This window comes from Typopeltis vanoorti, chromosome 13 (genome assembly GCF_054136105.1).
Source record: "Typopeltis vanoorti isolate ZY-2024b chromosome 13, IOZ_Tvanoo_1.0, whole genome shotgun sequence".
Taxonomy (NCBI): Eukaryota; Metazoa; Arthropoda; class Arachnida; order Uropygi; family Thelyphonidae; genus Typopeltis; species Typopeltis vanoorti.
Window position 1 is genome coordinate 27752680 of NC_143561.1, and position 24202 is coordinate 27776881.

At 36.7% G+C, this 24202-nt stretch overlaps 1 protein-coding gene across 1 annotated transcript in view; it reads right to left on the reverse strand.

The window, feature by feature from the left end:
- LOC150100010 (scavenger receptor class B member 1-like) overlaps nt 1-23311 on the reverse strand; it is a 135795-nt gene extending 112484 nt beyond the window's left edge. The window contains exons 1-3 of the mRNA XM_090402579.1: nt 22773-23311; nt 11121-11281; nt 4403-4544 (exon numbers count right to left, since the gene is read on the reverse strand). Of these exons, the coding sequence (XP_090258705.1) occupies nt 4403-4544; nt 11121-11281; nt 22773-22892 (423 nt within the window). The 5' untranslated portion in view covers nt 22893-23311. The remainder of the gene's footprint in view (nt 1-4402; nt 4545-11120; nt 11282-22772) is intronic.
- Nucleotides 23312-24202: the final 891 nt, after the last annotated feature.

The following is a 24202-nucleotide window of genomic DNA, read 5'->3' on the forward strand; positions in this document are numbered from 1 at the left end:
TTTGGTCTATGATTGCCATGGGATCTTTTGACCAGAAAACAAGATGTCCTCTTTGATGCAGACTTTTTTCTAGAGAACAGCATGGCTGAGCTTTTGAGGGGGGGTTTACTTGAATTCTCCAGTTGGTGAACCAGTTTTCCAGCGCATTGATACTTCCTTGGAGTCTAGAAACTGAGGCGAAGGCTGAGAGATCTTGCTAGAATAGCGGTGTCATCAGCATAAAGGGCCGTAATGGTTGTTCGTAAATAAAGTTCACTAGCTTAATTGGGATGTTGTTTATAATAAGTTTAAAGATAAGGCCTTGATGCCAGACCTCAAAGGCCTTGGCTACATCCAAGAACACAGCAGCAGTGTGAAGGTGCCAGTTAAAACCATGGGTGATGTGTTCTGTTAATCGGAGAATTTGCTGTACCGTGTTGTGAACTTTGCAGAACCTAAATTGCTCATTAGGGATTACTTTATGTTTGTCAACTGCTAATTGAAGCCTTGCTAAGATGACTTTTTCTGTTACCTTTATCAAGGCAGGAAAGAAGACTAATGGGCCTGTAGCTTTGGGAGAGTTGTGGGTTGTTACCAGACTTTTTCAGAGGGATGATGTCAGCAGTTTTCCAGGCTGTAAGAAAGTACTGGAATCTTAAAATGGAATTGGTAATATTAACTAGATGAATTATGGCCTTCCTTGGGAGTAATTTTATTATTCTATTGGTGATACCATCAGGACCAGGAGCCTTTTTATTCTTCAATTGGATATAACGTTAATTATTTCTGTTGGAGTAGTGGGGGTAATGGATTCTGAATCATCCTTAGGCTGACTTAAGACTTTTCTGACTTGATGATGAACTTTACAAATGAAATTAATATTGAAGTTTTCATAAGATGGGCTGCATTGATTTTCCAGATTGTCAATAAGGGCTTCTACTTTTTCAGCTTCTGAGTGTGCAATTCCAAATTTGGTCTTTATAGGGGAAGGGATTGTCTTTTGTTATGAGGAGATTTTAGAAATTTCCACATGGAAATATCTTCTGGGTTGATATCTGTGAGTTTAGATTCCCATTCTGAATTCCTGCGATTCTGGAGAGCTTCTCAAACTGGTCTGTTGAGGTTGCTTTGTCCTGCAGGGCTCTAGTGCTGTGATATCGCTTTCTGGCTGTTTTTGGCCCTAATCAGGTCCATTATCTCTTCTGGGATCCAATTAGATGCAAAGAAGACAGTGGTTTGAGTGACTAATGCTATTGCTGTGCTGATTTGCCTGGTTAGGTTGATTACAGGAGCCTGTGTAGCTCAGTGGATGTGGCGTTTGCCAACCACGGCGCTTGGCCGCACGAAGGAAGACTTGGTTTCGAGTCTAGTCGGCGACTAGAGGAAATCTTTCTAAGCCTTTTTTCGACCGGTTCCCGAGTTAGTCGATCTCTGGCACGGGCAAGCAGGTTTTTCCTCCCGGAAACTCGGGTTTTTCGTCCTGTAAACTCAAGAAAATCGACCGTAGAACCCGCATTATTTCAGACATTAAATATATTCTGTTAAGGTTAGGGACCACGAGATGGCGGCACATTTGAGCCGTCTCTCTTCACTGAGTACCGCTTAATTAGTGATAGCCTTCGCCATCTATCTCTGATTGGTACCAGTGGAGATTGAACTGCCCACTCAGTCTCCAATAGTTAGATAGGGCTAAATGGCCTCGCCTACTCCCCGTATACGGGAATAAAAAGGCGTTAGCTGGTTAATTACAGCTATGTCTTCTTTTTTGCAAATGACAGGAAGTAGGTTGATGTGGACTGGGAGAACCTTAGAGAGCTTGTCCCAGAAAGAATGTTGAGGAGAGAGCGAGCTGATCCTGGATTCCTAGCTTGAGCTGGATGGGATGTTCTTCTAGTGTCTCCAGCTGGTATTGATATCTGATGTTCCTGAGGATAACTATGTCTAGTACGTCAGAACTTCCTGATGGGCTGTAGCGGGTGGGCTCAGTAGGTCCAGCTACTATTGATGAGTGGAGTGATGTGTAGTTAAATAAAGTACGGCCTTTCGAGTTGATTGACAAACTGAACCGAGCTGTATGTTTGGAGTTGAGGTTACCTGCTATAATTATGGAATCCTTCGAGCTGAGGATGGAGTCTAAGTCTGTTGTCAATAGTGGAATGCTGGGAGGATTGTATGCTGCATAGATTTTAAGTTTGCCTGTGTTGTTTGTGTGCACCTCTACACCTGTCACTTCAAGGTTTAAAGTTTGGGGATTGGTCAATACATTGTGGCTTAAATAATTTTTAATAAAAATGGCTGTACCGCCACTGCTAGAGTTAAGTCTGTCTGTCCTATATAGAATATAACCTCTTAGTCTTGGGTTGTTTCATGGTCTGAGGTGGGATTCACTGATCAAGATTATGTCTGGATTGTATCTCTTTACAAATTCTTGCAGCCCAAGAATTTTATTTGCCAAGCCATTGGCATTCCATGCTATTATCATGAGGGAATTTGGTTTGAATTTTTTAAACATTATAGAGGGCTATTAATATGGTTTGGGTTTCTAGATAAAATCTCTTTCTGGAAGATGGTGAAGTGCTTGCTGAATTCATGCAGCATTGTTGTATGTGAGGTTAGAGCTAATGTTAGTTTGGAGCTTATTTGCTCTTGAGATGAAGGAATCCAAGTTCGTACCGCCTCCACATATGATTTGGACATGGATGAAGGTCGAGTGCCTTCCTGTGTTGCTGAATGCGAGGTATTATGATCAGGAGGGAAACCTGCTTGGTTGTTTATGGTGTCATTTCATGGAGGAGCATAGTTCGTTCTTGTTGACCCACGATTTTTTGGGTGGGAAAGGCATCCCTTGTAATTTGCAGGATGTGGTCCTCTAAAGTTGGCACAACAGGCAGGTGTGAATCTGGGCTTGTACAGGAGTTAGTCTGGTTACCCTCACCACATTTCAGGCATCTGTAGGCAGCTCTGCACAGCTTTTGGGTGTGCCCGAATCTTTGGCATCTGTGACATTGCCCTGCCAATGCTTTCCTCCTTAGAGGCTCAGTTGTAATTTTGAGTCTACAAATGTCAGTTACTTCATAAATCCTTTTCTGTGTATTGCTGATTTTGACCAACACTAGCGGCATTGGCCTTTTATCTGATCTCAGCATCCTGCTGACTTTAATTGGGGGTCAGTCCTTGACTGATGAGGTCAGCTGTGATCTCATCCGTTTTGATGCCCTCAGCAACCCCTCTCAGAACCACTTTTAGATTTTTCTTGCTTGCTAGCGCAAAGGCATGGAAGGACAATTTGGAATTGTCCAGCATTTTTGTCATCTTACGATAATCTGTAACAGTAGGATGAATCTTTACACCCTCGTCAGTATTTCTTGCCCAGGAGAAATTAATGTTTTGTTCTCCAAGGGGCCTTGAGACTGAGGTTCATTTTTCTTTATCTCGAAGGTAACTGAAGGGACCTTTTCTTTTCTTTCTTGGGCGTCATGTGTTGTTACATCCTCTTACATGTCATCTACGTCTATTGTTAGATTGTTCCTCCTGCGAACAATCTAACTGTCGGGGAGTCTTTGGAGGTGGAACAGGTGTGAAGTCCCCTTCAGTGCCCACATCATCTTCTTCCATGTCATTAACCTGAGTGACAACCAGGATATTCTGTTTTGAATTTCTTTAAGGTGAATTTAAGAACGTCAAGTGTCAGATCTTTGTTTAAATTTTGAATGGCGTCCTTAATGTTACATTCTCCATTCTTGCACACTGTATATAATCGAGGAATATTCCGGTGCCTGTAGACTTTGGAGAGTCTACTGACAAATCCCGTAGTCTCACGCGCCAGTCTACCAGCAAAACAATATATAATTGCAAAAATAGTTACAAAACGAAGAAAGGTTACCTCTAAATATCTTGATTTCCTCCTTTACCCTTACGTGACTTAGCCATCAATTCTTAATTCAAATATCAAACTCCATTCCTTTCAATTAATTCATTGAAAAACGGTTAAACTTCTACAACTCACCACTCAAATCTGCCATCTTATCAATCTGATACTAAGATGGAAGTAATGGAGAAGTCATATTTACCTATATGAGTTGTCAAAGGGTGTCACACCCTATTAATAAAATTTTCTGGATTACAGATGTTTATGGAAGTTTTTTCACTTGGCTATGCTACTAATTATATATTGGGTTTTTTCCTTTATCCAAGTGTAAGCAAACAAAGTTTGCACCTGAAGTACTTTCATGACTTGCATTATGGGAGATATACTAAGGCAAGTGATGAGAACTTACTACCTTTACCACGAGTTGTCCCAGTCCTGAAAGTACTTCAGGTGCAAACTTTGTTTGCTAATACTTGGATAAAGGATTATACCAAATATATAATAAGATTAATTAGATCAAGTTGTCAGAAAAATAAAATAAAAAATATCACTTACCACAAAAGGAACATTTACTGTAGTGATTATATCATCCAAAGACCCCACAGTCATATTAGGTTCAAAGTACCATCTCTTTATTTCTAAATATGAAACTGTTCCATTGTGATTCCAAGTAATGTTTACCTTATGGCGTGTTTCCCTAAAATGGATGAAAAAATTCTGTAATTGAGTAAATATAATAAACTGTTTCTGAAGCATTACATTTTCCCCACTACAATAAATATTCATAATAAAAGTAGTTTGCAAAGTAGTGTGTGTATGTCATTGAAACCAAGCAATGTCACAGAATAGGTCACCCATTTCCATAGTGTATGTTTGTATATCCCTCTCAGGGGACCCTGTAACCCCTAGAGAGCGCGTCCCCTGGGTGGCAGATAGGGGAGCCCACCATGTGTGTTGTACATGCGCGTGCATATATATATATATATATATATATATATATATATATATATATATATATATATATGGTGGAGTGGTCCGAATATACTGAATAAGGACTCATGGACCAACAGGGCCAATCATCTTGATTGTAAGGGAAGCGGCACTCCCATGGACCCCTAGCTGGATCTATCCTCTCCTTCTACTTTGAGGAAGACCCACTTACTTTAATCTTTCCTATAAGGCCTTATCAGCCAACTCTTCTTACTTTATGACCCTTGTGCTATTAGAGTACTCGAGGGCCATGGGGTCTTTTCATTTCTGGCCTTACAACTATGTCCTCTCTATAAACCTTACTATATTTCTTCTATAATCTACCCTTTCCCCTTCAATATACCCTATTCCTCCTATGAGTTTAAATTTGGAAGAAGGCGAGTTCAGAAGCCTTAAGGTAGCAGCCCTACCACTGAACTATTCCATCGTCAGGCTAGTCCCCTGACATGGAGAACATAACCATACTTGTAAGCTGACAGAAAAAGATAATCGGATTGAATCTATGGGAAATGACCCTGGAATGGAAAAGGGAAAACGAAAATGGAAATGACAAAATATAATACACATAGCAAACTGGAATGTAAGAGGATTAGCATATAAAGAAATAGAATTAGACCAGTTATTAAATGAAAGAAATTTTAAAATAGCAGTAATCACTGAAACAAAAAAGAAATTAAAAGGAACTATGAGAACTGAAAATTTTAATGTGATATACAGTGGAGTCGACAGAGACCAAAGAGCACAAGCAGGAGTCATGATTTGGATTCATAACTCCCTTTCAAAACAGTTAAAACATTATAAATTACGGAATGAAAGAATAATAGAAGCTAGAATAAAAATAGATAGAGGCTATTTAACAATAATTGGTTTATGTGCCCCAGAAGAAGGAAGAGAACAGGATAATATTGATTTTTATAATCAGCTACAAAACATATATAATAAAATAAATAAAAATGATTACATAATTTTAGCAGGAGACTTAAATGCAAGAATTGGAAACACAAAAATTAATAATAATATAGGAATACATGGAGAACACACTCTAAACAGAAATGGTAAAAAATTGATTGACTTTGTAGTTTATAATAACCTAAAAATAATGAATTCCTTCTATAAACATAAAGATACATAAATATACTTGGGCAGCAAGAGGATGGAAATCAATATTAGATTACTTCATATTAAATGAAAAGACATCAAAATTTTCACTAGATGTTAGAGTTCACAGAGGATATGAAATAAGCAGTGACCACTTCCTTGTTAAAATAAAATTAAGATTACCACCTAAATGGCTACAAGTAACAAGAACAGAAAGAAAAATTGAAACATTTGTTTATAAAACTAGACTATTGAATGACACAAATGTACAATGGCTATATGAACAAAGAATTAACCAGTATCTAGATAAAATAAAACAAAATGAAGAAATAGAAAGGCTTAATATAAAAACGATACTAAATGCAGCAGCAAATGAAAGCTTAGGAAAGACCAAAAAATTCAATAAAAGAAAAAAACTGAAGATCTGGGATGATACAATCAAAGAAATAAAAAGAAAACAGAAGCCTATCACAAATGGTTAAGCAGTAAAAGATTAGAAGATGAAATAGAATATAAAAGAATAAGAGCCATAGCTAAAAGAGAAGTCAGAAAAAGACAGAGAATCATAGAATAAATTTGTTTCTAATTTAGAACACGATTTATAAAAAATAAGACCCAATGTATATAAGATTTTGAAACACCTAAATGCAGATACCAAAGAAAACATAAAATTAAACACTGAATTGAAATTAGAAGAATTTCTAAATTACTACACAGAACTGTGGACAGACAAATATTTTAAAAAAGACAACTGGCAAACAATTAACGAAAATGAAAAGGAAATAACTGAAGAAGTTATTTCCTTTTCAGGAAGAAGGAATCTCTTTTTGTAGGCTTTTTCCATGTATTGAGATAGAAACCAGCTGAGTATGCAAAAACAACATAGGACAGGTATTAGTTCTGGAGTGAAACTCAAAAGATATACTCAAGAACTTCATCATGCCCAAGATTTTTTGGAATCTAGGTTAAGATACTTTTAATGTCCTTCTTGGCAAAAGATCACAGAAGACATGTGGTTTGGCATTTTTGATATAAAAAGAGGTAATTTGCTTTAGTCACTTACGCAGGAGAAGAATGAAACTAAAAGTTCACTTTTATCTCTAGATATTGCATCAGTGCCATTGTAAAATTCGATGTAGCTAGCTTAATATTTTACGAGTGCTTTACATCGATTTTTACAGAGGGGTCACATCTAAAAAGTTTGTGTTGAAAAAATAAACTTGTATAAAAGAATGTACATAATCCTAAGGAAAATATAAACCTACCCAAAAATGTAGTACAAAAATGGTTAGAATTAGTAACAAAGGAAAATGCTGTGTCATTAGAAACTATATATCTTTGTTTTAACTAAGTGTTTTGAAAACCTTTGTTTACGTGCTCTGTATATTGCCAACTGTCAAGGTCGTAATTAAAAAGGGGTTGGCACGAATCGCACGAAGTTCCGATGTCCGACTAATCAGATTTGTGTAGTACACCAAGAGAAGAAAGAACGGTTCAGCCTAAACAGAAGATCAAGGACTCGCGCCGAATTCTTTGGGGATTTCAACCCTTCGTGCAAGGTCCTGGAGAACATGAAATAAAAAGGGACTGGGAGGAATATCGATATAGGCAGTCAGAAACAGGACATGACTATATGGCTAGGGTATGCCAGATGTCGGGGAGAAAGGGAGGCCGATCCACCTGAGTCTGTTTCAATGCTGGATTTGGTTGTGGAAGATTACTGGAAGCTAATAACCAAGGAGCAGACTTCAGCACCCAGAGGAGAATGCGTTGCCTTCTGAGCAAGACTGCATAAGTTCCACATGCTGGACCCCTCATCCGAAGCCCAAGAGTGCCGGAGATCAGCATTCTGAAACTCCGCCAAAAATCCTTGATGAAGCACAGGTGAAGCAAGACATAGCAGAAAGAAAATCTAAGACCCGAAACAGAAGAAATCTAGGACTCTAGTGAAAAATCCTTGATAAAGTGCACAACCTGAAGACAGAGCATATGCGAGTTCATTCCAATTTTTTTCCATGTTTCTCTTATGTAATATAGGAGAATTAATTTAGATGGACTGTTAAGATACAGGGTACTAGAAACTAGCAGTGTCTATAAGAGAGTCCTTTGATTTGTTAATAATTGGTGTACAATTTGTGAGATAACTTGGCATAGCTAGCTAACCTCTTTGTGAGTAAACTAGAGTTTCAATAATTTAATTTATATATCAGAGAAGTAATTGAGTAATTGTATTGTAAAGGGAAATTTTCTTTATGCTAAAAGTCTAACAGATAGGCAGAGAGAGAGTACCCACCCTATCGTTTAATTAATGTAAATAAATGCGTTTTATTTATATATCAACAGAGTGCAGCCTGATCTTTTAATTTACAATGCACTGTTCCCAAATAAATGCGAACTTGAGAGCGGGAACCAAATAAGGCATTAAAGACGTAGTTTAAGTACTTGAGAACCACAACTGTTTATATAAACTTTATTGAAGGAATTTATGCTAGACAGCATGAGAGAGAGAGAGAGAGAGATCTACAGCCGTATTACTGAGTCTTATGTTGATATAGGAATACTGGTGGCGCAGTCTGAACAAACAAATTTTCCAGTACTCTTAGGCATAGGACAAGTAGTGCAAAAGGTGGAATAGTTTTTGTACGAAAGTGTAAAACATAAAGATTAAGCTAAAGGAATAAAGATAGAAAATAATTAAGAGTTCGCAACGGCACAACAACCGACAACATAAAGTGATAATAATATAAAGAGGCAAATATACAGAGAAACGTTTACAATACAAATATAGACCCTCTACTGCAATGCTGCAGCCGAGAGGATAAAATCCACAGTAATTAAAATAAAAAAGAGTGGATTGGAACAGTATTGTAAAAAGATCAGGTGACTAAGTATAAATAGAAAGTGTATAAATATATATACAGTGTAAACTTTTTAACCATGAATGTGAACAACGTTGATTTGGGAGCCACTAGTACTAACATGATGGGGGATAGAGAATTCTTTAGAATAGTGAATCCTCGCCTCATTATCCCACAATTCTCTGCAGAGGACCACAATGATGTGTTGTCTCTCTTCAAGTTTGTAGAGGAGCTAAGGAACATTGGCAACTGGTCGGAATTCCAGCTTCTAATAATAATAAGGAATAAATTGATTGGCAGGACCAAGAATTTTTTGTATTCCTCTCCTATACTGAGAGACACTTTGGAATACAATAAATTCAAGGATACCCTGATATCTCAGTTTTCCAACGTTAGAAGCGTGGGTCTGAACTTCTGGAGGCTAAAAAAATGCAGATAAGAGAAGAAAGAATCTATCACAGATTAATATAATAAACTATTAACTTTAGCTAATAGCCTGAGTGGGTTCAGTGATCAAAAGAGCCATCTTGATTGGGCAGTCTTTAACCAATTCAGGTTAAGAGTAAAAGAGGAATTCAAAGAGATAGCATACAAAAGGAAGATAAATAATTTTGAAGAATGCTATCAGGCAATAAAAGAAAAACAGGAAAGGCTGGGCGATCTTCATCCCGCATCTAGTGCCAGCCAGATACACAGCATTACAGAAGTGTCAGATACAAAGTGAGGTTAAGAGAGAGAAAAATCCAGGTAATCCTAAAGAAAAAATTAGGGACCAAAAGGAAGGAAAAGAGGAAAATAAGGCCACAGAAATAAACAATGTAGACTACAAGACTGGCCATTGCTGAATCCATTGACATGAAGGAACTACAATCTATAATCAAAAGGGAGGTAGAAAAATTGCAACAACCCTTGATGGAAAAACTTGACTACATTCTAAACCAATTAGGGGAGTTCAAGACAAAAATCTCCAAGAAAAGCTGGGCCCTGAATGAGAGTGTACTAAAAAGGAAAACGGGAGAGAAGTACCTCAGTGCTACAGATGCAATAAATTTGGGCACATTGCCAGACAGTGCTTTAGCAGTAGGAAGAACTCAGATAGAAACATGCACTGGGAATCTAATATGGTAACAACTTGCCAACATCATACACGGAGAGCAAAGAAAATGTGAAGAAGCACTAGGAATCAATATGAAGGATCTATGACAGTGATACGAGGAAAAATAAGAGGGCTACAGTGCAAAGTTTTGCTAGACACTGGTTCCCAAGTTTCAGAATGGTGCAACAGCCAACAACATAATAAAGTGATAATAATATAAAGAGGCAAATATATAGAGAAACATTTACAATACAAATATAGACCCTCTATTACACCATTTGGGCAAGACCAAGTGGAAGCACAGATGGGCAAATGTTATGACTGATGGGTCACAAAGAACTAGAAAACATGACTTCTGGACACATATAGAAAGCAAGTTTTCTGAATTGGAACCTTTCAAAATCAGATTTGGATTTGCTGGTGGCTGTTTTGCATTTGCTGCATGCTTCATTGTAGACTGAGAATGACACTTGAAGTATGCTGAATTTCTCTCTTGGACTGACTTGAAACACTTGCTGCTAAACCATGCCATGGATGGTGGATGAGAATTTTGAATAATGGTGAATTCCAGTGAGGATAATTTCAGTACTGTCTCAGAGCAAATTAAATTAGAACAGAAGTTAGACTGTTCTATCATTAAAGCATGATTCTGCAGACTACAGTGAAGTTCAGAAGTTGGAGTGATAGTGACAGCAGATAAAAAGGTAACAATAGGAAAGGAAACCTTAAGAAGAGAAAGTAAGAAAGACAGAAGATTCTAGATCTGGAATTTTCTAGGAGGTTATATCAGATCACACAAAGGGAACAAGTGTTGCTCTTGTGATGGAAGAAATCATATAGAATATAGTGAGGGCAGTTCAAATGTAGTGTTTGCTGCCGAGGTTGAGATTCCATAAGAAATAGGAAATCAGGTGTGGATGTTTGTAATTGGTGATGTACATTGTTTTCATCTATGCTGTAAATGTTGGATAAGTGGTTTTTTTTAAGGGAACATTGTTGCTAATGGCTTGTCCCCATGGTAATTTCCTTTAAAACAAAATTATCGTTGTAATTATGAACCAGGTATACTGATTTCAAACTATGAAAATGTCTTGCTTCTCGCATCCCAGGAAGATGGGTGGGGTCCCCTTTTTTTGAACTTCTTTCATACAAGATCAGTCTAATAACTTATCCTAAAATACTAAAATGCAGTTAAGAATTGTTTTATATGGAAAATATCTAAATGATTTACCTGAATGTATATGGTCCAACTTCACTCACAACAGGTCTCTGAAAATCAGTTTGTATTTCTTCTGGATTTGTAATGTTGAAAAAGTAGAATTTGGAATAAATTGGTATAGGAACTTCTTTCCAGTATTCAAAAGGCTCAGCTTTTGGAGACAAAACTACACTCTGAAGTAAAGAATGACCAAAATTTTATTAAAATTCAAAATGGCTTTTTTTTTTTTTTCCATTGTACATGAAGCGATTAAAAGAATATAATAGCTAGTAATAAAATAGCAAATTAAATTAAATACAAAAATAACACCAGCATTACTTTTAGTCTCACTATGAGAGATATATACATAAAGAAAGTTCCCTCATTACTTTCACTTTCTAGAAAAGTTTGGATTGCAAAGATGTGTCACATTTTTAATTTAGTATTCATTCCGAGATGAGTATAACATTTAGTAGTAGTATTTCACATCATCATGGAGCTGCCATGAGAGAATCTGTTTTAGCCATCATAGTACCTTACCTTAAATGATGTTGGTGAATTCTACCATTTCCTTACTGATAGAAATTATGCAACAACCCAGAATGATCATCTCTTGTTCTTTCACTATAATGTGAAAAACCCCGTCATCAATTTATAATGGCCTTTAGCAAAAAGTATCTGGAATGGATGCATTTCATGTTCACTATGCTTTCTATGCACCGCATACATTTATGTATGCAGTGCATACATAGACATTATATATTTATAGTATGCTATTAACTATGTGTACTGACTAGTTTGTTCATTTAGTTTGTATTTTACAGACCTAACTCATTTTCAATTGGTCATGTATAAGACCATATAAGAACAAAATACACTATAATTTATGCAACGGTTGACATTTCACTGGCCTCAACCTAGAATCATGAGAGCATAAAAGCAATTTTTACAAAAATTGTGACACATTGTAGTGTTTGTGTCACTACAATCAAGTGACACAAACACAACCTTCACATTAAAATGGTGTGAGAGCTAGATTTTTTCTCTCAGAGGATGGTGCATGATTGGAATGGATTACATCTGGATGTTGTGAGTGCAAGCAGTGTGAATGAATTCAAGAATAAGTAAGATAGCTGGTGTGTGGGTAGTATGTGGCCTCCCTCGATGAGTCTGACTCCCTGAAGGTCTCTCTTAATAATAATAAATCCCACGATCAATCCTTTGAATCTATGGAGTTCAAAATCACATATCAAACTATCATTCCTTATCTCTTTATATACATCCAAAAGTGTATATAGATGTGTACATACATCCAGAAAAACCATTAACATCTGCGTTCAAGAACTATATACAGTTCATTGTTTACTATATACTATATGAATGAACTATATATAGTTTATTCATTGTTTGATTCTCCAGCATCAATGTTGTTTAAGGAAGTCAACAATGCAGACTAGATAACTAAAAATTATTACTTCCTCAACTTTTTCGAAGTTAAATCAGCATCTAGGGGGAATAATACACTGGTATTAAACATTATTATTATCATTATTATTCAGGACTCCATGGAGTCTAAAGACTAATCGTGGGAGGTCCTTTCTATGAAACACAAGTCAATCAAGACTCATCGAAGGAGGTCCCTCCTAGGAAACACAAAGTCTATCATACCACTCCTTAAATGCATTGACCATTCTCGCTCTCACCACTCCATCAGAATGGTTCTTGGAGTTTGGAGACAGGTATATATTATTATTATTCAGACCTCCATGGAGTTAAGACTTATCATCATGGAAGGTCCTTTCTAAGAAACAAGTCTATCAAGACTCATCGAGGGAGGTCTCTCCTAGGAAACACAGTCTATCATACCACTCCTTAAATGCATTGACCGTTCTTGCTCTCACCACTCCATCAGGCAATGCATTCCATGCAAAGAAACCACTCCTCACCCTCTTTAACACAGTTTCCTTTCATAACTTCCAGGGATGGCCCCTTGTCATGACTCCTTCTTGCTGTTCAACCAAGCGAAAGAACTCCCCAGTGTCAACCCTGTAACCACCACTCAACAGTTTAAAAGTCTCAATCTTATCACCTCTCCTTCTATCCACCAAACTCTGCAGTCCACACTCCAGCAGCTGATCCTCATAGCTAACATTGTACAGTCCTGACAGCATATTTGTTATCTGCCTTTGTACCCTTTCCACAGTTAATTTATCCCCTTCAAATCCTGGGGACCAGATCTGAGAACAATAGTCTAAGTGTGGTCTGATCAGAGTCTTATACAACGGAATGATAACCCTTTTATCTCTGCAGGTCAGTGTCCTTCTCATTATTGCAGCAATCCTCTGTGTCACCGTTCACCACTTTTGCAATATATCCCCTAAATTTCAGGTTTCCGTCAATCATCAACCCCAGATCTAGTCTCCCCTACTTCCACCAGTTGAACTCCTCCCATAGAGTATGCAGCTTCCCATCAACATGTCCCAAACCCCTCAAGACTTACATTTTGCTGCATTAAACTGACACCCTCATTCATTTACCCGTCTATCTAGCTTATTCAAATCCTCTTGCAGGGCTACCACATCTGCACTATTACTAATAACCCTTCCCAGCTTCGCATCATCCGCAAACAACTGAATATCCCCTTGCAATCCACAGACAATGTCATTGATCATCATCATCATCATCATCATCAAATTCCTGCCATGTACCCTCAAGGGGTGTACAGGATATGACAGTACTACATGAAAAAATTACATCATTACTAACTTCCTATCTACAATTTTCCTCCAAATCAGTCTGTTACTTGTCAAGACTTCAACATTATCAGATCTTATATTTCTATCGTCTAAGGCACTTTGTACCGTATCAATCCACCTATATCTTGGTCTTCCTCTGGGTCGTTTTCCTACCAACCTGGCAGAGAACACTTGTTTTGCTAATCTTTCCTCTCCCATTCTATTTAAGTGACCATACCATCTGAGATTAGCTCTGCTAACGCATTCCTGGATGCTGACAATGTCAAGTTCTTTCCTAATATCCTCATTTTTAATATGATATTGCCATTGATGCCATCTGTTCACGCCTCTAATCTTTCTCAGGACTCTCATATCTGCGGTCTCTAGTCTTTGGTCAAGTGTTTTACTTCTGACCCAGCTCTCAGATCCATAAGTTAAAATTGGTTTGAACACAGTCTTGTATACAGCTAATTTAGTGTTCCGACTAATTTCTTTCTTATTCCATATGAATTTATTCAATTGACTTCCCACGATACCAGCTTTGCTGATTCTGTTGTCTATTTCTATATTTAGTTTACCATCTTCAGTAAAAATTGTGCCTAAGTAGCTGAAATGTTTTACTTGTTCCACAGGTTCTCCATTCACAACACAGTTGACATTTTCAATGATTCTGCCTATTTTCATTGTCTTTGTCTTTTTATTGCTGACCTTCATACCATATCTATTACAACAGCTATTCAATTTAGTCAGAATCTTGCAGACTTGTAGCGGATTTATTTAGAAGTATAACATCATCCGCATAAAGCAAAGAGCTGACATTAACATCTCCAATTTTGATATCAGGTTTAATACCACATTCCTTCATAATGTGATCCATATAGATAATGAATAACAGAGGGGATAATGTACATCCTTGTCTCACACCAGATTTAACATTAAACCATCTTCCTGTACTTCCTTCAATTCTAAGTGCTGACTCACAACTCAAATAAAGACTAAGTATTGCTTGATATAATGCCCCATTGACACCATATAACTGCAGCGTATTGAATAGCTTCTCTCTTGGCACCTTGTCATATGCCTTTTCCAAATCGACAAAACTTAAATACAGATCTTTGTTATATTCCCATGCTTTCTCGACTATTTGTCGTAAAGTGAAGATCTGATCCTGGCAGCCTCTATTTGGCCTGAATCCAGCTTGTTCTTCACCAAGCTTTTCTTCCACAATTCTTCTCAACCGTTTCTCAAGTATACTTGCATATATCTTGCCAGGAACACTCAGTAGGGAAATACCTCTGTAATTCTCACATTCAGTTTTATTTCCCTTTTTATATATGGGTACTATGAGAGCTCTACTCCAATCATCGGGAATTCGTCCCTCTGTCCAGGCTTTCTGAACTATGCAGTGCAGCCACTGTAAGACTCTTATACCACCATACTTCAGCATTTCTGGTCGAATATCATCTACTCCTGCTGCCTTTCCACATTTCAAGCCTTTGATGGCTTTTTCTACTTCAAGTATGGATATGTATTCCTGACTGCATGCCTGGTCAGTGTTTTTTATCACTGTGCTGTCATCACTGCTTGTTTCATTTAGCAGTTTTTCAAAGTAATTACTCCATACTTCAAGGATATCTTTTTCTCCTGTTTTCATTTCACCTTTATCATCTCTAATTCCTTTTACAGCACTCTTTCCTCCATTCCTAAGCTTCTTCAACAACCTCCAGAATATTTTGCCACCTTCTTGATATTTATTTTCTATATTCTTGCCAAAGTCCTCCCATGACTTTTGTTTAGCTAGTTTTACACACTGTTTAGCTTTCTTACATTTGTCTCTATATTCTCTAAGAGCACAAGCTGACTTATTTGCCAGGAACTTTTGGTATGCTTTCTTCTTTTCCTTCACTGCCTCTTTAACTTCCTGTGTCCACCAGGGAGTTCTGATTTTTTTATCTTTGCACACAACCTCACCACATGCCTCTCTGGCAGAATCAATCAATGTTTCCTTCAGAGTTTGCCACTGAATCTCCAAGGTTTGATTCCTGTTCTCAAACTCTTTCATTTTCTTTTCAATAATATTTCTGTATTTTAGTCTACAATTTACATCTGAGAGCTGCTCAACTTTTATTCGCTTTAAAACTTTCTTACATGTTATTCTTTTCAATATGAAATTCAATTTTATCCTGCTCAAGACTAAATAGTGATCACTTCCAATTTCAAATCCTCTGTACACTCTGGTGTCCTGCACCAGGGAGAAAACATCACTATCAACAATAACATAGTCAATGAGACTTTTCTTATTCCTAGCCTCTTCTCTCCATGTGAATTTGTGCACATTTTTATGTTGGAACATGGTGTTAGTAATAACCAGTCCATGTCCTGAGCAGAAATCCAACAGATATTTGCCATTATTATTAGCTTTGCTCTTTTCTCCAAATTTTCCCAAAATATTTTTGTATGTCTCACAATCATTTCCTACTCTACTATTTAGATCCCCAACAAGGACCAACTTTTCCTTTTTCATTGTGTCAGTTGCTTTTTCTAAAGCCTCAAAAAATTCCTCCACTTCTACCTTAGTAGAACCTTCTGTGGGACCATAGGCACAAATAAGTCTCATTGTCCAGTTCCCCATTCTCATATTTGCCCACATTACTCTACTTGAGACTGACTGCCATTCAAGAAGATTAGCCTCGTATTTTGTGTTGAATACTATGGCTACTCCTTCTTTTCCTTGATTGTTATTGCCTGAATATAACATTTTGTATTTATTGCTCAGAAAGATCTCACCAGTTTTGGTCTTTTTTGTTTCAGTCACCCCTATTATGTCGATCTGGTACTTATCTAATTCCTCAGCTAGCTCCATTTCTTTGCCATTCAGGCTTCTTACGTTGATAGTACCGATCTTCAACTCTGGTGATGTTGAGTTGGGGTTTGTTTTCAGATTTGTTCCAGTAGCTGACTTTTCGCTGTTCACCCTGGTTCCCTGGCGAAAACAACGGGGGCCTTGTTTAACCGGGCGACGCCCCAGCCGGCATGAAATTTTGTCATGTTGTACCATCATTTTTTATTTTGGTTTAACCAATAAGAATACAATTTGGTCGGCTAAATCCCAAATTGCCAGCCCATCCTCGTTCGTTCAGTATCAAAGTAGATACCCAACAGGGTGCACCACGAGAAGGTGAGGATTGGACATTAGGTCAGAAGCCCTGGTCGGTTCTCCGCATTCCTTTAAAGGCTATGTGGAGGTCTCCTCTCAGTTATACAGCTTTGACCCTTAAGCACCCCAATGTCATTGATATAAAGGTTAAATAATATAGGTCCCAGTACTGAGCCCTGTGGGAACCCCACTTGTAACCTTCTGCCTCTTTGAAATTGCTCCACCATACACAACTCTGATAACTATCGGACAGCCAATCCTGAATCCAGTTGACCAATCTGACATCCAGACCCATGTGCTGCAACTTGAATATCAGCTTATCGTGTGGCACCCTGTCAAATGCTTTTGACAAGTATAGAAAATGGCAGTATATGCCTTTCCCTCGTCTAATGCTCTTGTAACTTTATCATAAAAGGCCAGCATATTGCTAAAACAAGAGCGCCCCTTCACAAATCCATGTTGACTCTCACAGATAACATTACCCACATCTGCCTAATGCTGTATACGGTCCCTCACTACTTTCTCCAAGATCTTACTAACTATTGATGACACACAAACTGGCCTATAATTAGACACTTCCAGTCTGCTACTATCCTTATGTAATGGCACTATCTTACCTTCCTTCCATTCCATGGGCACCTTTCTTGCCATTTTGCCTTTCTTGTGAAATCAACAATGTTCATTTCTCCTGCAAACCTTTTTGCTTCATACTGAATAAGCTTGGTTGACACACACACATATACCACTCTGGTGCTGCTCCATAATCCAAGTCTTAAGCCTCTGCTCCAAGTTTGGCCATTTAGCTGGTTTTCCTCTTAAGGCCCTCTTCTTTTTTGACATCTTGAGTAGTTGTTCTTTCTGTTTTCTCCACTGTCTAATCATACACTCAGTGGGAGGAGGTCCAAACTGTCTCTTGGAAGCTTTCTTTCCATGTTCTTTTGCGAATTAATGACTTTTAACTTGAATTTTGAAGAATATGACAATCGTTTTTTATTTTTGGACATTTTATGGGCTAGTGCTCAAAATATTATTAATGCATTAACTTATCCTGCCAACAAGTTGCAGACCTATGAATGCTTTCAGAGATCTGATTGGTTTATTCAGAATCAGCCGTTAATGACATCAATCGACAAAGTTAACAAAGGCTAGTGATTGGCAGAAGTCTGTTCGCGGAGACAAGATACCAGCAGTCTTGCCATGGCAACTGCAGGTCTCTCGACTGGTTATCGACTCCACCCCCAACTTTTATAAGACAGAAATAAAAGCTGGGTAGTTCATGGAAACAGCAAATAAAAATTATGTAAAGAATGAAGAATATTCTATCAGATTTACATAGGATATTATACAGCATAGTTGTGATGTCCAAATTTTATCTTAATTTTCTATAAACAAAATACCAGTAACACTTATTTTATCATCTGTTATAGACTGATGTATGGTGATTTCTGATGCAATCCATCTATCCACCAAACTTATTTCTTATCCACAAGAAAAGTTGGCTGATAAATTTGCAGTTTTATACAAGGACAGTGTCCTTGCTCCCATCTCACAGAAAGAACTTCATGATCTGTAACTAATCCTCTAATATGCGTGTGCTTGTAATGATACGACAGTTCCAACTTCTCTACTTTTTAGTGAAACTAATTCTCACTTTCTGTCCACTCATTCTGCTAATATTTAATAAGATTATTTTATTATTTATTACAAATGGTCTTTACTATTTTCTTTGAAACTACAGTGTGATACAAAATTAAGTGCAAACCACAATAAGCAGGAAAAAATTAATGTAAGTTAGTTTTCAATGTTATTAAAATCTTGATTTGTGTAATTATCACTTCCATAGAGTTAGACCTAATAGGAGTGGCTCTAATGACATTTCTTCTTAAATTCATTTATCAATGCTCTTGCTTCTCTTTCACCTATAGCAATGTGTTCCTCTCATTATTTACTTTCTTGCCTGACGTACACCTTTACCTCTCAAAGAGTCTTATTCTACCTCACTTTTTTCAAAATTAATCTAATGGCTATGAGGACAACAACACTCCATTGTCCTGATATTATTCAGAATCCCATGGAGTCATAAGACTCATTGTGGGAGGTCGATCTTAGACAATACAAATCTATCATACCACTCCTTAAACTCATTCGGTGTTCATGTTTTCACTATCCCATCAGACAATACATTCCATTCTATTCATAATTTCCAGAGATGATGCCTTATCCTTGCTCATTTTTCGTGTTCTATCATGTGAAAGATTTCGCCAGTGTCAACCCTATAACTACCTCCGAACAGTTTAAAAATATCAATCACATCAACTCTCCTATCTATTAAACTTAGCAGTCCATATAGTCACAGAATATCCTCATAACTAACACTGCACAGTCCTGATATCATTTTTTATCATCCAGCTCTGCACCCTCTTGAAGGTTAAGTTATGCTCTTCAAATCCTGGTAACCAAATCTGGGCACAATAATCCAGATGCGGTCTGATCAAGACTTTATACAGTATAACAAAAAAAGAAGAAAAAAATGTACTGAACTTTGACACCCCCTTCAGCATACATGGTATGAGATAGGTCATTCGACTGCATACACATCAACAGAGGAGCATGTGTAGAGTCTACACCATTACATTTAGTTATAGCAATGGTGCTGATGTTAGAAGAAAAGACATTTATTGTTGAACATATTTTCGTTCATATGGAGTTAGTAGAACAAATGGTCCAAGCCTACGACATGTTTGTGAGCAGTTTCTGTAAGCATGTCCCAAGCAATAGTGCCATCATTGACTTAATCAATAGGTTCCAACATATCGGGAGTGTTCTGCAGCAATACAAGGCGTATTCAGGGAGACCGAACTGTTTTCATAAATGAGAATCGTGGGCATGTGCTGGAGCAAGTATTATGTTCTCCAAAAAAGCAGTCAACACCAAACAGCAGTAAAACTTAGGATACCAAGGTGGTCACTACAGAGAATCCTTAAGGAGCTGGGTGCCTTTTTATGTCATTTAAGTGGATCAGTGATTAACAGCAATGGATTACATGCATGCTGGCCAATGTCTATGAAGTTCCATCTTTCCTCTATAATGTCTGGTTCTTGGATGAAGTGCACATTTCCATCTAATGCTGTCATGTAAAACAGGCAAATCTATAGGGTTCTTGGTTTCTCGAGAACTGAATATGTCCATGAGAAACCTCTTCACAGAAAAAAGGTCAACGCATGGTGTGCAGTTTCTGGTCTGGCATAATTGAGCCTTCCTTGAAGAGGATGATGTAACCATGACCTTGAATAACAAAAACACTACATTGAGAGAATATATTGGTTTTTCATCCAAGATTTGCATAGGAAGTGTCATGCAAAAACATTCCATTTCATGCACAGGTATTCCAAGAGGACAGAGCAATCTATCACACATCACATAATTCATGAGCCTATTTATCATAACACTTCCCCAGGAGGCTCATTTCAAGGTTCACAGAATTCATGTACCCTTCTTGTTCTCCTGATCTTTCTCACGTTTCCTCGCATCTTCTCCAAATGAATTGTTGCAAAAATGATTTTGCAACATCTAAGAATAATAAAATATGAATCTCCGTCAAGTCTTTCGTTCGTTATAAAACAGCACGCAGAAGTTTTTATAAGCAAGCAAGAACAGCAACAACAAAATTATAATCGTTGATGAAAAGCAAAACAAACAACTCCGAAAATCCCCCTTGTTTTAAAACATTACGATTTGTATTTGTCCTAAAAGAAATTCAGACCAACAAGTTTAATTATTGGAAGAAATGCCAAACAAAATGTCATATTCCAATAAACAATAGCTGTGCACGCTCATTAATTATGAACGAGAAATAATCTGTAAATTATTCTCATGGTCCTTATGAAGAACGCATACTCTTATTTGTCTTGATAATCTGAATAAGGTGTTCATAAATAATAATACTCATATTGCATGACACCTAAACTCATGATGAGCACGAGTCCTTAGAGGTATCATGTAATAATATACACACACCATTTATACTAAAAAATGGCGGGAAAACAATATATCAGTATGAATACTGCGTTACAATATTATCTGGAAGCCTGAACGAGTCCTTATAACTCCATTAACAGTGTTCACTTTGCTTTCAAAATAAAGCTTATAATGATGAACTTGTAGAATATCTAGCAAAGATTTCATTACTTATTTTGTCAGACAAGTAAAGAAGATGTTAATTAACATCTGGAAATATGAAGAAATTATAAATCACCATCAAAGACCTATTACCAAACACCGAATTAGTTTGTTAATCATCCATTTGTATTCAATATCCATCATTTAAAATCTCAGTTATGAATATGGCTTTCCCGTATCGGCAAAAGTTGTACCTGGCAGTAACGATCGTTAATTTTCCTGAATGATGTCTTTGACCCTATTAACTATAATTCTGGGAGGATTTTGTGTTTTAGTGCTCACTGCTTAAAAGAAAACACTTAATTGCACTGCTCATCTAGAGCCTGTGCAAGAACGCGCACAATGAGGCAAATAAATACACAACTTCTTGATAGCAAACCAGCCAAATAAATCAAAATTAATTATCAAACACCGAATTAGTATGTCAATCAACAAACTGGGATTAATTCCTGTATTCCAGCAAATAAACTTTTGTAAAAGTTCTCTTGATTATATATTTATATCCTCAAAAAGTATTTCCCTGGTAGCTATATATAAAATTTCGCATACGTTTCTTTGGAGAGAGAAAAAAAGTTGAGCTTTAAATTAAAATATTAAGGAAAAACAATGTAATATAGCCCAAGTCAAAGATGAATTAATTATCATCATGTAAAATTACTCCAATAAACTGCTCATTATTATTACAATATACATAAGTAAACAAATCTGTGTAAAGAAGACGCCAAAGATTTTATATAATTAGAAGGGGGGAGGGAGAAAGTATGATAGTACCTTAAACTTAAAAAATACATGGAACAATTGCTTTATTATTATTCCCAGTGTATCGCAATAAACTCGTTCTAACTACTTCGATAAATCTACATCATTTCTAACTGGCACAAAATAAAGTTATTTCACGGTCTGGAACCTGAATTGATTGACGAAAAGATACGGTTAAAATTGGAAAGTATTTGAAGAGAACGAAAGTAAATTACACCAGTTGAAAATATGAACACACAGTATCGCACTCCGACGAGCAAATTTCTTCCCTAAACTGCATCTCTTATGAAACGAAAGATCACATTAAACCTTAACACTTTAAAAACATAATTAATAACAAAGAATAAATCACTTTCGTCGCAGTTGTAACATTCCGAGAAAACAAATTCGTGGAATATTTACATTTCGGTTCCTATTGCTGCTCCAGTTATTACCTTTCACGCATTTTTGCTTTAGACATTCACATTTAAATAAATAAATAATATATATGATGATGATAAAACAAAAAAAAGGTAAAATTTTCGAATTCGCATTATTCACCATCGGATTTCACTTTCAATTGGCATTATTTAATTATTTTAACTTCAGTGTGCCGGAGCACGATACGAAAATATTTAAAATTTATTTCAGCTATCAAAATATTAATCGAATATTCTAAAAACTAATTCCTGCTTATTATAAGCACCAAGCAGGGAAAAAAAAAAAAGAAAAAAAAACAATATTCATTGCATAATCGAAAATTTATTAAGTTATTTAAGCATTGCATATATTGAGATAATACACAGTACATAGACCTTCAGAGAAAATATTTAAAGATGCTAATATATAAACTGAAAAAAGGAAATAAATGGTTACCTCTTCAATACGCCACCTGAGTATACGAGGGAAAAGAAGTGAGGACAACAATCCTATAAGGGAAAGCAGAAATCCAATGAATATTATTATTGCTGTTTTCGTTACGGGAGACAAGGCCATCGCCGTGAGTTACAGATACCCGTTTAGTGAACTAAAAAGAAAAAAAAAAACACACAAAAAGTCCTCTTTTACGTCTCGTGGCGTTGATTATGCCTCGCGTGTGTGCGGGACGTAACGTTAATCAGCTGGAATGAATGATCTCAAACCCTAATTCCGGTACACTGGTTTCACGTTAGCGGTATTCGATCCCTTTGCAGCGTCCACATCCCCCTCGTCTCTTTCTTGTACTTCGGAACAATGCCTTGACAATTGATCCCGACCTGACAGTTCAGTAAGGTTAAAGATAGGAAATATTTGCACAAGGAACTAATCTCAGACAAAAGATAATGCACTCGATAAATACCGGTAGAAGCTATACATCGGATGCATATTTTGGAATTTCGCTTGCTCACAAGCAGTTTCAGTTCGTAACAGCTGATAACAAGGGCATTGTGTGCTTTCAGGAACTTTTAAACAGAAGAAACCACCACGTGACATAAAACGCCTCAATCACGTGAAAGCAGAACGCTCTCTTTCACATTCAAGACCAGTTATTCCTAAATAAACGTAGAAAGATATGATTACCAAAACGTTCGCGTTACTTCCAAAGAGAAGTTGACTTAATAAAATGCAGCGACTATATATCACAATTTTCAAGTAACATTTTAAATGCTATTGTTTGTAGCACATTACAACTAGTAGGAGTTTCGTAACGTTGTTGACAAGTTCTGATTGGCTGTCTTCCAGTGCCAATTAATTTTTCCCTTCTCATCTCTTTTTTCTTTTTATTGTTGTTGCTTTTTCTTATTTTATTTTTATTTTTTATTTTTAATAGGCTGTTTAAAAATAAAATATGGAATCAATCTACAACCTTTGAGCATAGAAGGACTTGTAATTGTAAGATTTATTTCCTGTGGGTGTTTACCATAACGGTATTCTGTGTTGTATTTTGCAGTGTAAATCACACCATAGTTTCGATGGGAAGAAGTTGCCTATGACCCTAAATCTTTGAGGTAATTGACTCGTCCTGTGAGAGTAGATAACAAAAACAACCTTTGCTCGAGTCTCAGTGAAAGGAGTTACTATATATAATATGACAGAAGTCAAACTACAATTTACTCTGCAATAAAATAATAAGTGCGTAAAACTTAATTCGCAAACCTTTATTTCATTCAATTATATAATGAATGACATTAAGTTTCTGGCGTCCAAATTTACAAATATAAGAATTATAAGTGATTTGTACATGATATTTATAACATTGTAATATTATTATACATTTATAACTTAAAATCCATTGCATCATTATTTTTTAATTATAAACTGTTTAT